We start from the raw sequence: 12,185 nt of genomic DNA on the forward strand, positions 1-12,185 counted from the left end.
TAAGGATATACCCAGTAATGTTAAGTAAGGTCTGTCTCCTTACCAACGCAAAGGATCAAGTACAGGCAATACTGCCAAGTGAATAAACTGCACAAAATCACAAGTTTTATTTTATTTTACTTTGGAGAATAAATTTGTGGTATCTTGTAAATGATCTTCCTAGGAAGCAAAGCTCCACCTCACATCATTCTAAATTTATTTACTTTTATTATTATATTCAGTGACTGCTGTTTTACCTAAGACCGATTTATTATACATAGATGTATATACCATAAAGCAAAAACAAAAAAAAAAAAGAAAACAACTTAATTTGTTTGATATGAATAAATAGGTTTACTTTATAAAGAACACGGCAGTGAGAAGTATCTATTTTTTTTTTAATTTTTTTTTTTTTAATTTTTTTTTTCAACGTTTTTTATTTATTTTTGGGACAGAGAGAGACAGAGCATGAACGGGGGAGGGGCAGAGAGAGAGGGAGACACAGAATCAGAAACAGGCTCCAGGCTCCGAGCCATCAGCCCAGAGCCTGACGCGGGGCTCAAACTCACGGACCGCGAGATCGTGACCTGGCTGAAGTCGGACGCTTAACCGACTGCGCCACCCAGGCGCCCCGAGAAGTATCTATTTTTAACATAGTTTAAAATCGGGACCATCTCATAATATACCAATGTGCTGTGATTCTAAAACTGTGGTAAGGATGACCAAGAGTACAGTTCTAGCATCCCCATTTGGCTTTTTCAGTAAGTGGCAGTTATAGATACTTGACTTAATTATAAATACATAGAAATTTAAAGAAAAATTTTAAAAAAATTCCTAAAGAGTGGTCAAAATCAAGGACCCTTTTTGGCTGAGATGTGACCATATTTCAAATCCACAGAGTCAAGTATTTGATGCAGTAAGCTTTTTTTTTTTTTTTTTTTAAAGTTCTTTATTTTGAATGAGAGACAGAACATGAGCAAGCAGGGGTGGGAGGCAGGGAGAGAATCCCAAGCAGTCTCTGCACTGTCAGCATAGAGCCCAACATGGGGCTGGATCTCATGAACCATGAGATCACGACCTGAGCTGCAATAAAGAGTCGGACACTTAACCAACTGAGCCACCCAGGCGCCCCGATGCAGTGAGCTCTTTTCCTGCTTGATTTCTATCCATGGGAAAAATAATTAATTCATGTATTCAAATGGTATTTATTAAGATGCCATTATGATTTACACTAATATTGTTTTTATAAAAATAAAAGTAATGCATTTACTATGGTTTCTGGTCCCAAGGAATTATAGTCTATCTGGGGAGATGGCAATACAATAAATGGAGTACAAGATAGTTCATTAATAAAGTGCTAAACTGAACTATTCCCTAACCCGGTAGATATTTTTTCAGTGATTTAGATGAAGATGCATATATTCTACAGATCAACTTTAGGTCTGACACAAAGTTAAAGAAAAAGACACTAAGTTAGAGGTCAAATCAGGATCCAAAATGGATCTTGACAGGCAAGACTAAAATTTATCAGGATGAAGTTTGTGCTTAAGATGAAAAAACAAATGCACAAGTAAAACAGATTATAGCTTTTTAGAAGCCAAAGTGGCAGAGAGTTGGGGATTTAAAGCTCAGTTAATTAAGATAATATCAAGTCAACATCATAACAACCACAACAAAACCCACTGATATTAACTAAGTGCTTTCTTTGCACAGGGCACTTAACAAACACACACATTTTTAATTCTCACAACAGCCAACAAGTCCTACTCAACAAGGTAGTGTTACTATTTAACTGAGGCTCTGTTATAACAAGCAATTTGGACCAATGTCATATAACTAATAAGTGAAAAGCAGAGAATTTAAACTCAGATCTGACTCCAGAGCCTATTTATTTTTTGCTATACTATACCATCTGCATTGTTCTGTGTTGATGAAACTATAGTACTTCTATATAAAAATTGGGTCCAGAGGTGCAATTAAGGAAGATAAGCACGGCTAACAGAGAAGAAATAGGGGCCTGGTGAGTTTTCCATTGAACAACCTAGAATGGCTTGGAGAGTTAACCATTTGGGTCCTTCATTGTCTACGAGTGTCAAGAAATAGGAATACCAAGGAAGTGAAAGGCAACCTAGGGATGACTTAGCCTAGTGATCATGGCCCAAAAGGGGATGTGGGTTTCTTTGTGAATTATGAACATCTATTGCTGCCTGAAAAGGGTTCGGATATGTAGAATGCTAGTAAGTACCAACTCTCCCTTCTATTATCATTGTTGCTCTGTAAATCTGTTATAAAAACACAACACAAAGCTTTGACCACAGCTTCTAATCACATCAGATCTATCTTCTTATTTACATCACTTGAGGCATTCTCTATGTCCAAAGAAAATGACAAACTACCATCTATTTTCAAATATTAAAAGCTGTAATAAACAATTGTTATTAGCCCAAACCAAAGAAAAGGCTAGAATATTTATTCATTCTTTTGTACTTGTTTTCTGCAATTAAAATTAACAGGCAAATTAATATGAGTAATCCCAAAAGTAGATAAAACATGAAATGAAAATTGCCTTGTTTCAGGGTGATCTTTCTTGGCACTGAAAACAATTTTATGGGAACACATTTGTTAAGAAGGTTGATTTTGGAATACCACATCCTAACTAAGTCCTCTCAAGGATGCAAGGATTCAAGCAATTCTATGGGTTTTCCCTGGTTCTAACAAAAGCAAAACAACTGCTTTGTACAGAATAGTAGTTGGAAGGAATATGAGAAAGAACACTTTCTGAGTTAAGCCACTGACTCATGCCCACCAGAGTGTCTGAGTCCATACTAAATCTCACACAGCTGTGGCATTTCTCTTGCCCCTTTCTAAGTAAGCAGCATAACACTCTCCTAGACTTAATCCTCTAGCCCTGAGAAGGGAGGCTAGTTTAGAAAGTCAACATGATCTTGAGCTGTGCTCAGGAGAAGAGAATCTTAGAGTCACTGCTCGATGCCCACTGCCCTGAGTGTTGGCCTCACTTAGCAAGCAGTGCCTGGATGAACACACAAATCTATTGGCCTAAGGTGAGATGAAGAAACAAACTCTCAATCCTGGCACTGTGGTCAGCTGGTGACCATCAGAGGAGTACTGGGCTGGACTCCCAAGATTCCAGAGCTTGTTTCCAATGTTGGTGCACTAACTCTTGCTCAGGTCTTTTTAGAAAGTATGGAAACTTCTTCTGTTCCCAAAATGATAGGCACAGATAAGCACCAAAGCATGCTTTTTGCCACAATGACAAATGTAGCTTTTGTAAAACAGGCATCTAAGTTACCAGCCAGAGAGCTCAGTCTCATGCATGTTTAAACCTACCACAAAACAAAAAAAAGCAAAACAAGACAAAACAAAAAACTATAGGTGCATTTAATTTTACTCTTTTTAATGTTTATTTATTTCATTTGCGAGACAGAGAGAGAGAGAGCAAGAGAGTGAGCCTGACACTGGGCTCGATCTTATGAACTGCGAGATCATGACCTGGGTGGAAATCAAGAGTCAGGGGTGCCTGGGTGGCTCAGTCAGTTAAGCAACCGACTTCAGCTCAGGTCATGATCTCATAGCTCGTTGAGTTCTAGTGCCACATCGGGCTCTGTGCTGACAGCTCAGAGCCCGGAGCCCCTCTGGATTCTGTGTGTCCCTCTCTCTCTGACCCTTCCCCTCCTCATTCTCTGTCTCTCTCTCTTTCAAAAATAAATAAACGTTAAAAAAAATTTAAAAAGAAAAAAAAGAAAACAAGAGTTAGACAGTTAATTGACTGAGCCACCCAGGTGCCCCTACAGGTGCACTTAAGATGAACAATATGAATGATTAACAGTTATCAAAGCCCAGTCCCAAAGAATCAAATGCCATTTCCTTTCTTTTTAAAAAACATTTTTTTAATGTTCATTTATTTTTGAGAGACAGAGATGGAGTACGAGTGGGGGATGGGCAGAGAGAGGGGAGACAGAATCTGAGGCAGGCCTCAGCTCCCAGCTGTCAGCACAGAGCCCGACATGGGGCTTGAACTCACGAACTGCAAGATCATGACCTGAGCCGAAGTCAGACACTTAAGCCACCCAGGGGCCCCTGCCATTTCCTTTCTTATCTCAAATTTATTTCCTCTCTCCCTGTCAATTAACAAACACTGAGTGATAACAACACACTGTCACTAAAGTCCATTTTGATAAGAAATATCAACTATCCTGGGTTAGAAAACCTCCATGCGTGCTATATCTGACTGATGTAGAACTTTCTGCTACACAGAAAGATATCCTGACTCAAAGGATACCTATAGCTTCTTTTATTAATCTCTACTTTGTCAGTAGAGCAAAGGAACCTAAACTAACTTCACTATCAGTTTGTTCTTAGAAATGTATCATTTCGAAGAGATAATATAACACTGTCTTAAAGCAGGCAAAACTACTACTTAAAAACTGTTACCTAACATTTATATAACACTTTGAGGTTGACAAAAACTCTCACATAAAACTCTGGGGATTCATCCAATCCCCAGAGTAGCACTATGAGGTGCATATGACTACCCCTGAGTAACCAAATGAGGAAACAGATGCCACAAGAATAAGGCACTTGCCCCAATTCTCCCAGCTGGTCACTGGCACAGGTAAAACCGGAATCCAGGTTTGTCCAACTCCAAAGCCAGTGCTATTTTTATTTTACCAAAATGTCTCTCAGGAGAAAAGATGATATATTCTTGCAATTTCTGTAGTATCCAGTGGACAAATAAAGCACTCACTTTTGTTGGGCCAACTAAATATTTAAGTTTTCTCAGTGATACAAGTAAACTTTTATCAAAACTTCTCATTTAAACTCTGTAAATAAGAGTCTCCACAAAATATCCAGAAACCGTGCATGCTACCCCTCCAGAATGTAGTCCTTCTGAAATAAAGCTGTCTGCTACTATATCCCAGGCGGCCAGGGATCACAGAGTGACTTGAGAGAAGAGGAAAGCAGATCTTGGGTCCAAAGCTTGTGCAGGATCCATATGACAAAGAGCAATTTGCAGTTAAAGACTGAACTGCAATTCAGTTGCCAGCTATTTGGCCAGGACTCTAGACTATGGCAGTCTTGGCTTCAGACTAATCTTCCTGTATGTTAGGGATTTCTTCAAATTTCACAGCTCAGGCCTTTGTTAATGTACTTACCTCTTCTTGTACTACCTTTTTGCTACTACTATTCAGTTCTGTTCAATTTATGTAAGCAGTTAAAGCTGCCCAGGAGTTCATCCATTCTTCTTGTTTTAGGATTAGAGAAGGTCATAGACCAAGGAGATTTCCTTTTTAAGGCTTTTAGGCTCGATTTGAGTTTTGTAAGTGAAGTCGAGCACCTCTGTTTTTCTCCCTAATGGGGAGTGTAAGCTTTTGCTATTCAAGCCTGAATACACATACAAGTTTCTTGTGGTCCCCCATATGGAAACCATAGAGCAGAAATGACTCACAAATGAAACGTGAAAGACAGATTAAAAAACTATACTTACTTAAGAGGAATTCGTGAGGCTGTGTTCACATTTGTGGTTGGGACTACTACTTGAAGAATGTGTTCAAGGGCTGTTAATCCACCAGCAACTTGAAATGCAATCTGATCTGCTACATTCTAGACAGAAATACAAGTAGAAATTAGCCCAATTTCTCAGGCATAGAATGATCACCAAATGAAATATTTAGTTGTAGTGTCAAACACTCTGTTGGTTCAGTTATTCTACAAATACTTATTGAATGTTTATGCAGTGCTAGGAACAGGAGGTTGAAACTGGTGAACACAAAAGACATAGTTGCTGCCCCCATGAAGCTTAAAATTTAGTGGATGAGAACAACACCAATCAAATAACCATAAATAAAATAATTTCAATTATGATAAGTACCTTGAAGAAAAAGGGAAGGTGCTCTATAAGAATAGGGAACCAACTATATATTGGGGAAAGGGTCAGCACAGGCTTTTCTGGTTGAGGTTCTGAAACAGGCAAAAAAAAAAAAAAAAGGGGAGGGGATGGAGTGCTCCATGCAGAGGGCAAAACCATTTTATACAGAATATTTTAGCAATAATTTTAAAAAGCAGATCATCTTGTAATGTTAATTACCACCTAACAAGACAAACTAACTGTCACAAAGATTTCCTCTCGTATTACTTTTTTCCTTGGCAATACAAGATAATCTCATACCTAACCATCTCTATATATTTTTTTCACCATTTCAGCTATTTTAGGGAGAATCTTAAGTCAGCATTATAGAACTCAACCGATGATTATTTCTTTACAATTTCTGAATTGTTTACAAGTCTTGTGAAAGGAACATCTCTGAGCTCTTTGCATTTCTCTGGCATGGGGACAGGCAAGAGCAATTCTATGGTACACTGTATTAGTTTCTATGCATACAAACAATCACCGCAATCTGCTATTATACCACCACCTTTATGTTTCTTCTAAGAGCATGCTATATAGTTCATCAAGCCCTGAAATATCTTTGAAATACTTAAGTATTTTTGGGGGGATAAGAGGGTGCATCAGGGAGAGATAGGAGTTATACACAAGATCTGTCAAACATGTTTGTCTGATTCTTCTGATGTTCTAAGCACAATGCTCTGCTTGATGTGGACTACTGACTTCTGACGAGACTTTGGTAGTACAGTGCCTTAGTCATTTAATCGCTCACTATGTGCACAATAAAATACAGTTTGACACTATAATAAGTTTATTGTGAATCCTAGACAAGAAATCATACTTTTAGGATAGAAAATAAAGAATTTTTGTTTTTAATGGGAAAAAATGTTTCTTTGCAATAAAACTAACCATCAAAAAAACTGAAAAACCCAGGTGTATTCAGTAATTTGAAACCATCATGCTGTTACCATTCTTTCTTCATAGGCTAGGATGTCAATATGATTAGAAAATAATAATAAATTTTGTATTAGCACACAACACAAAGAAAACTGCACTAATCATAACTGTATAGCTGGAAGAGTTATGGCAAATTGAACACATCCTATACCAAATCCAAAATGAAAAAGCAATAATATAAATAAAAATTAAAAAAATAACAAACAACGCCCTGTACATACCCTGTAACAACTCCAAAATAAAAAATAAAAAAATAGTTTTATAACATGCCATAATATTCTTGATGCCCATCTCATTCACTCTCTCTTCTTCTTCCCCAAATGTAAAAGCGATCCTGATTTTTAAAATCATAGATTACCTTTGTCTTCTTTTGAGTTCTATAAAAACGGAATCATACTCTACATATTCTACAGAATCTACATATTCTTTTCTTGCTCAAATTTTTTTTCTAAATTCATCCATATTGCTGCCTATACCTGTGTTTCATTCATTTCCCTTGCTGGAATATAATATTCCCTTGTCTGATTATATACATCAACTTTTTTTTTTTTTTGGAAAAATTTACTTTATTCTAGCATCTTTTTTCATCCCTTCCACATTACTTTCACTTTTAACATTACAGGGTGAAGATAACCATTATCTTATTATCTTAATCAACTTATTTAAATGTTTCACTGCTGACTGACATCTGGGTTTTTTTTTAATGTTTATTTATTAAAAAAATTTTTTTAAAACATTTTTTATTTATTTTTGATAGAGCACAAACGGGGGAGGGACAAAGAGAGACGGAGACACAGAATCCAAAGCAGGCTCTGAGCTATCAGCACACAGCCCGACCAGGGGCTCGAACTCACAAACTCACAAACCGGGAGATCACGACCTGAGTTGAAGTCGGACGCTTAACTGACTGAGCCACCCAGGCATCCCAATATTTATTTATATTTGAGAGAGAGGGAGACACAGAATCTGAAGCAGGCTCCAGGCTCTGAGCTATCAGCACAGAGCCCGATGCGGGGCTTGAACCCATGAACTGTGAAATCATGAACTGCGTTGAAGTCAGAAGATTAACTAACTGAGCCACACAGGCGCCCCTCAATTTTTTTTTTTGTTTGTTTTTTTATTTTTGAGAGAGACACAATATGACCAGGGGAGAGGCAGAGAGAGAGAGGGACACACAGAATCTGAAACAGGCTCCAGGCTCTGAGCTCTCAGCAGAGAGCCTGACAAGGGGCTTGAACTTGGGATTGGTGAGATCATGATTTAGATCAAAGTCAGATGCTTAACTGAGTGTCCCAAGGTCTGAGCCAGCAAGGTGCTCTGGGTTGTTTCCACTTTCAAACTCTGGACAATGCTGCTTTAAACATTTTTGTACATGTATTTGTGCAACTGTGACATGCAGTTATGTTGGGTATATGAGTGGAATTCCTGCGTCATAGAGTATACATAGGTTCAATTTTATTAGCTATGGCCAAACAGCTTTCTAAAGTATTTGTGTACATGATGAACTACAGTGATAATTTCAGCTATTCTACATTCACACCAAAATTGATTTTATCATTTTTTTAAAACTTTAGTCATTCTTATGAATGCATAATAGCATTTCATTGAGGGTTGTTTTTTTAAATTAAAAAAAAATTTTTTAAGGTTTATTCATTTTTGAGAGACAGAGAGAGACAGAGCATGAGGGAGAAGGGGCAGAGAGAGGGAGACACAGAATCCGAAGCAGGCTCCAGGCTCTGAGCTGTCAGCACAGAGCCCGACATGGGGCTCGAACTCACGAACTGCGAGATCATGACCTGAGCCGAAGTTGGACGCTCAACCGACTAAGCCACCCAGGTGCCCCTCATTGAGGTTTTTATTGGCCTTTCCTGGATAATCAGTTGGATTGAACACCTTATGTTTACTGGGTATTTTTTTAAATTGAGGTATACTTTGCAATTGGTTAAAAGGCTCAGATCTTAAGTATACCATTCAAATAAATTTGAGAAATCCTTATCAAGACCCGAACGCTTCCATCACCTTAGAAAGCTCCCTCATACCACTTTTATAGTCAATCCCCCCACTCCTTGAAGCAACCACAGATTTGATTTATAGTCCCATAGATTTAAACACCAAAAGCAAAAGCAAAAATAAATAAGTGGGCCTACATCACACTAAAAGGTTTCTATGTAGCAAAGGAAACCATCCACAAAATGAAAAGGCTATCTACTGAATGGGAGAAAATATTTGCAAATCATATTTCTGGTAAAATACATAAAGAACTCAAACAACTCAATAGTAAAAAACACAAACAATCCAATTAAAAAAATGGCCAGAAGGTCTGAATATACATTTTTCCAAAGAAGACACATAGATAACCAACAGGTATATGAAAAGATGTTTAACACCATTAATCATTAGGGAAATACAAATTAAAATCTCAGTAAGATATTACCTCACACCTGTTAGAATGGTATTGAAAGAAAGAAAGAAAGAAAGAAAGAAAGAAAGAAAGAGGAAAGGAAGGAAGAAAGAAAGAAAAGGAAAGAAAGAAAAAGAGAGAAAGAAAGAAAAAGAAAGAGAAGAAGAAGAAAGAATTAGTGTTGGTGAGGATATGGAGAAAAGGGAACCCTTGTGTACTACTGGTGGGAATATAAATTGGTGCAGCCACTATGGAAAACTGTATGTAGGTTCCTCAAAAAATTAAAAGTACAAGTACCATATGATCCAGAAATTCCACTTCTGAGTATTTAGCTGAAGCAAATTAAAATGCTAATTTGAAAAAAATATATGTACCCAAAGTTCACACAGCATTATTTACAATAGCCAAGATATGGAAGCAAGATAAATGTCCAATGATAAATAAAATGTATACAGAAGATGTGGTATATAAATAAAATGGAATATTACTCAGCCATGAAAGGGATGAAATTTTGTCATTTGTGACAACATGGATAAACCTTGAGGGCATTATCCTAAGTGAAATAAGTCAGGTAGAGAAAAACATGTAGAATTAAAAAAAAAAAAGCTCACTGATACAGAGAACAGATTAGTGGTTGTTAGAGGCAGAGGATAGGGGGTGGAAGAAATGGGATGGGTGAAGGGGATCATAAGGTAAAAAGAAACAAAATATAGGTTAATTTTGTCTCTTGTAGAATTTCATATAAATGAGATCATATGATATACATGAATATTCTCTGGATTTAATTTGGTAGTGAATGGTTATCCCATTAGCAATGTTTCTACTGTATCTGGTACCAGAAGCATCTAAAGCATAAGGAATACAGCAGAGGAACTCTTAGGACAGGGATATAAACACATATATATACCTCATTTCTTCTTATACTCGAAAGAAGTAGGAATTATAGATAAAATATGTGATAATATTTAATGTTTATTTATTTTTGAGAGAGAGAGAGAGAGCACGCACACGCCAAGGGGAAGAGAGAGAGAGGGAGACACAGAATCTGCAGCAGGCTTCTAGACTCTGAGCTGTCAGCACAGAACCCAACTCGGGGCTTGAACCCACAAACCGTGAGGTCACGACCTGAGCCGAAGTCTGGCATTTAACCAACTGAGCCACCCAGGTGCCCCCATAATATGTGATAATATTGAAAAGGCAGAACCACATTAAAAAATAAATGGAACATCTCTGTGAACCAGGGATGGAAAAGCTAAAAAAAACGCATAGGGCAAGGGTCCAACTTTCAGCAGACTCTTAAAAGAACACTTGCCCTTCTAGACTTTTCCCTCTTCCTCAGCTTTCCCACTGATTCAGAATCCAAGTTCTGATTACTCCACTTCTGTTGTAGCTCTTAACTCTTGCCTACATCTACCACGTCAGTTCAGGCTTTCATGGTCTCTTGCTTGAGGTACTGCAGCAATCAGTACCTAATTGGAATCTTTGGATCCAGGCTCACCCCACACCAGCCTATTCTCTAGAGCTGTGCTTTCTAAATACTCTAAGATAAAAATCAGGGTTTCCTTCATTTCCTACTCCTTTCCTTTCCTTTTTCTTTCTTTGCCCTTCCTTCCTTCCTTCGATTTCTACTCCGTTGTAGACCAATACTTTTGTGAAATGCAATACAAATCAAATACTGAACAAATGAAAAAAAAGATGCACAAAAGTGGAGACCACATTTAAAAATATTAGATACAACAGACATAAAATTACTCTGCCAGTTTGCTAAAACTTACTCTGGATTTGTGTATTTATCTCACCCTGTTCTAGTGACAGTGGCCCAGCACTGGACTGTGGACTCCCTTTTGAGTAGTCCTTTTCTGGATGCCTATATATGCAATGAGGATAATATTCTCAAGAGTAAATGTAATCATGTCACTCTGCTTAAAACACTTGAGTGACTTCATCCTCACTGTCTGCGGGAGGCTCAAATTCCTTAGCACAGGTCTTCAAAATCTGATGCCCCATTAACAGCCTTCTTCCCTGCCATGTTCCTGCCTCTCCCTCAACCAAATTCCCCATATGGCCCTCGTTCTTTCACGCCTCTGTGCTTCTGCAAATACTGTTCCTCCTCCCCAGAGGGGATGATTCTCCAGCATTTTATCTTTGTATCCCCACTAAACTCAGAGCTTCCTGAGTTTAGGGGCCATGTCTGTTTCATCACATTCCCAACACTTAGCAGAGGGGATGGCACTCAGTATGTGCTCAACCAATGGTTGTGAATGATGGTTCTGAGAAAGAAGGCTGAAAAGGATACCTGCACATGATTTTGACTGTGAAAACACAGATAGTCAATAACTTCTCTGGTATGATCACAGGATAAAATCCTCCACTCCTGTTATTGTGTGTGCCTTGTAGAACAGTTTGTTCCTGAAAGTGAGCTTCATGACCAAGGAATAAAATTCAGTTTTTCAAGACTGAAGGACATATTCACCTTGAGCCTCCTTAATAGCCAACAAGGAAGATCCATCCATTTCTGTGTAAAGCCTTTATATATATCTCTTAATTCAAAAACAAAGTATATTTTACCTCAGGCCAAGCAGATGCACCAATTGATGCAATCTGTCCACAGGGAAATGAAGCAGCACCAATGCTATTCTTGTAGACCCCTCCACAATGGGAGAGAACTGGATCAACATTGCAGAGGTGGAGGCGAAAAGGACTGAGTAAAAGCAGACCATTTTAATGTATACATCTATGCTTTAAAAACAAAACAAAACTCAAAGCCTTTTATGCAGTGCCAACAACATGGATGTGACCTCTTAAAAAACTGAAGATATAAGCTCTAGTTAGACATTAAACAGGAAAAAAAAAAAAAAAAAAGCCAATTCAGGAAGATAAAGGCCATTTAAAGCCAAATTTTTCCTAATGTATTATTGAAAACTGAAGCTTTAATTTGTCATT

At 37.8% G+C, this 12,185-nt stretch overlaps 1 protein-coding gene across 3 annotated transcripts in view; it reads right to left on the minus strand.

The window, feature by feature from the left end:
* The window catches only part of SCAPER (S-phase cyclin A associated protein in the ER), a 522,888-nt gene that overhangs the window by 159,286 nt on the left and 351,417 nt on the right, over window positions 1-12,185 (minus strand). For all 3 annotated transcript variants that reach the window (XM_060617955.3, XM_060617952.3, XM_060617953.3), the window contains one exon: window positions 5,486-5,601. In XM_060617955.3, the coding sequence (XP_060473938.1) occupies window positions 5,486-5,601 (116 nt within the window). The remainder of the gene's footprint in view (window positions 1-5,485; window positions 5,602-12,185) is intronic.

This window comes from Panthera onca, chromosome B3, assembly GCF_046562875.1.
Source record: "Panthera onca isolate mPanOnc1 chromosome B3, mPanOnc1 haplotype 2, whole genome shotgun sequence".
Classification (NCBI taxonomy): domain Eukaryota; kingdom Metazoa; phylum Chordata; class Mammalia; order Carnivora; family Felidae; genus Panthera; species Panthera onca.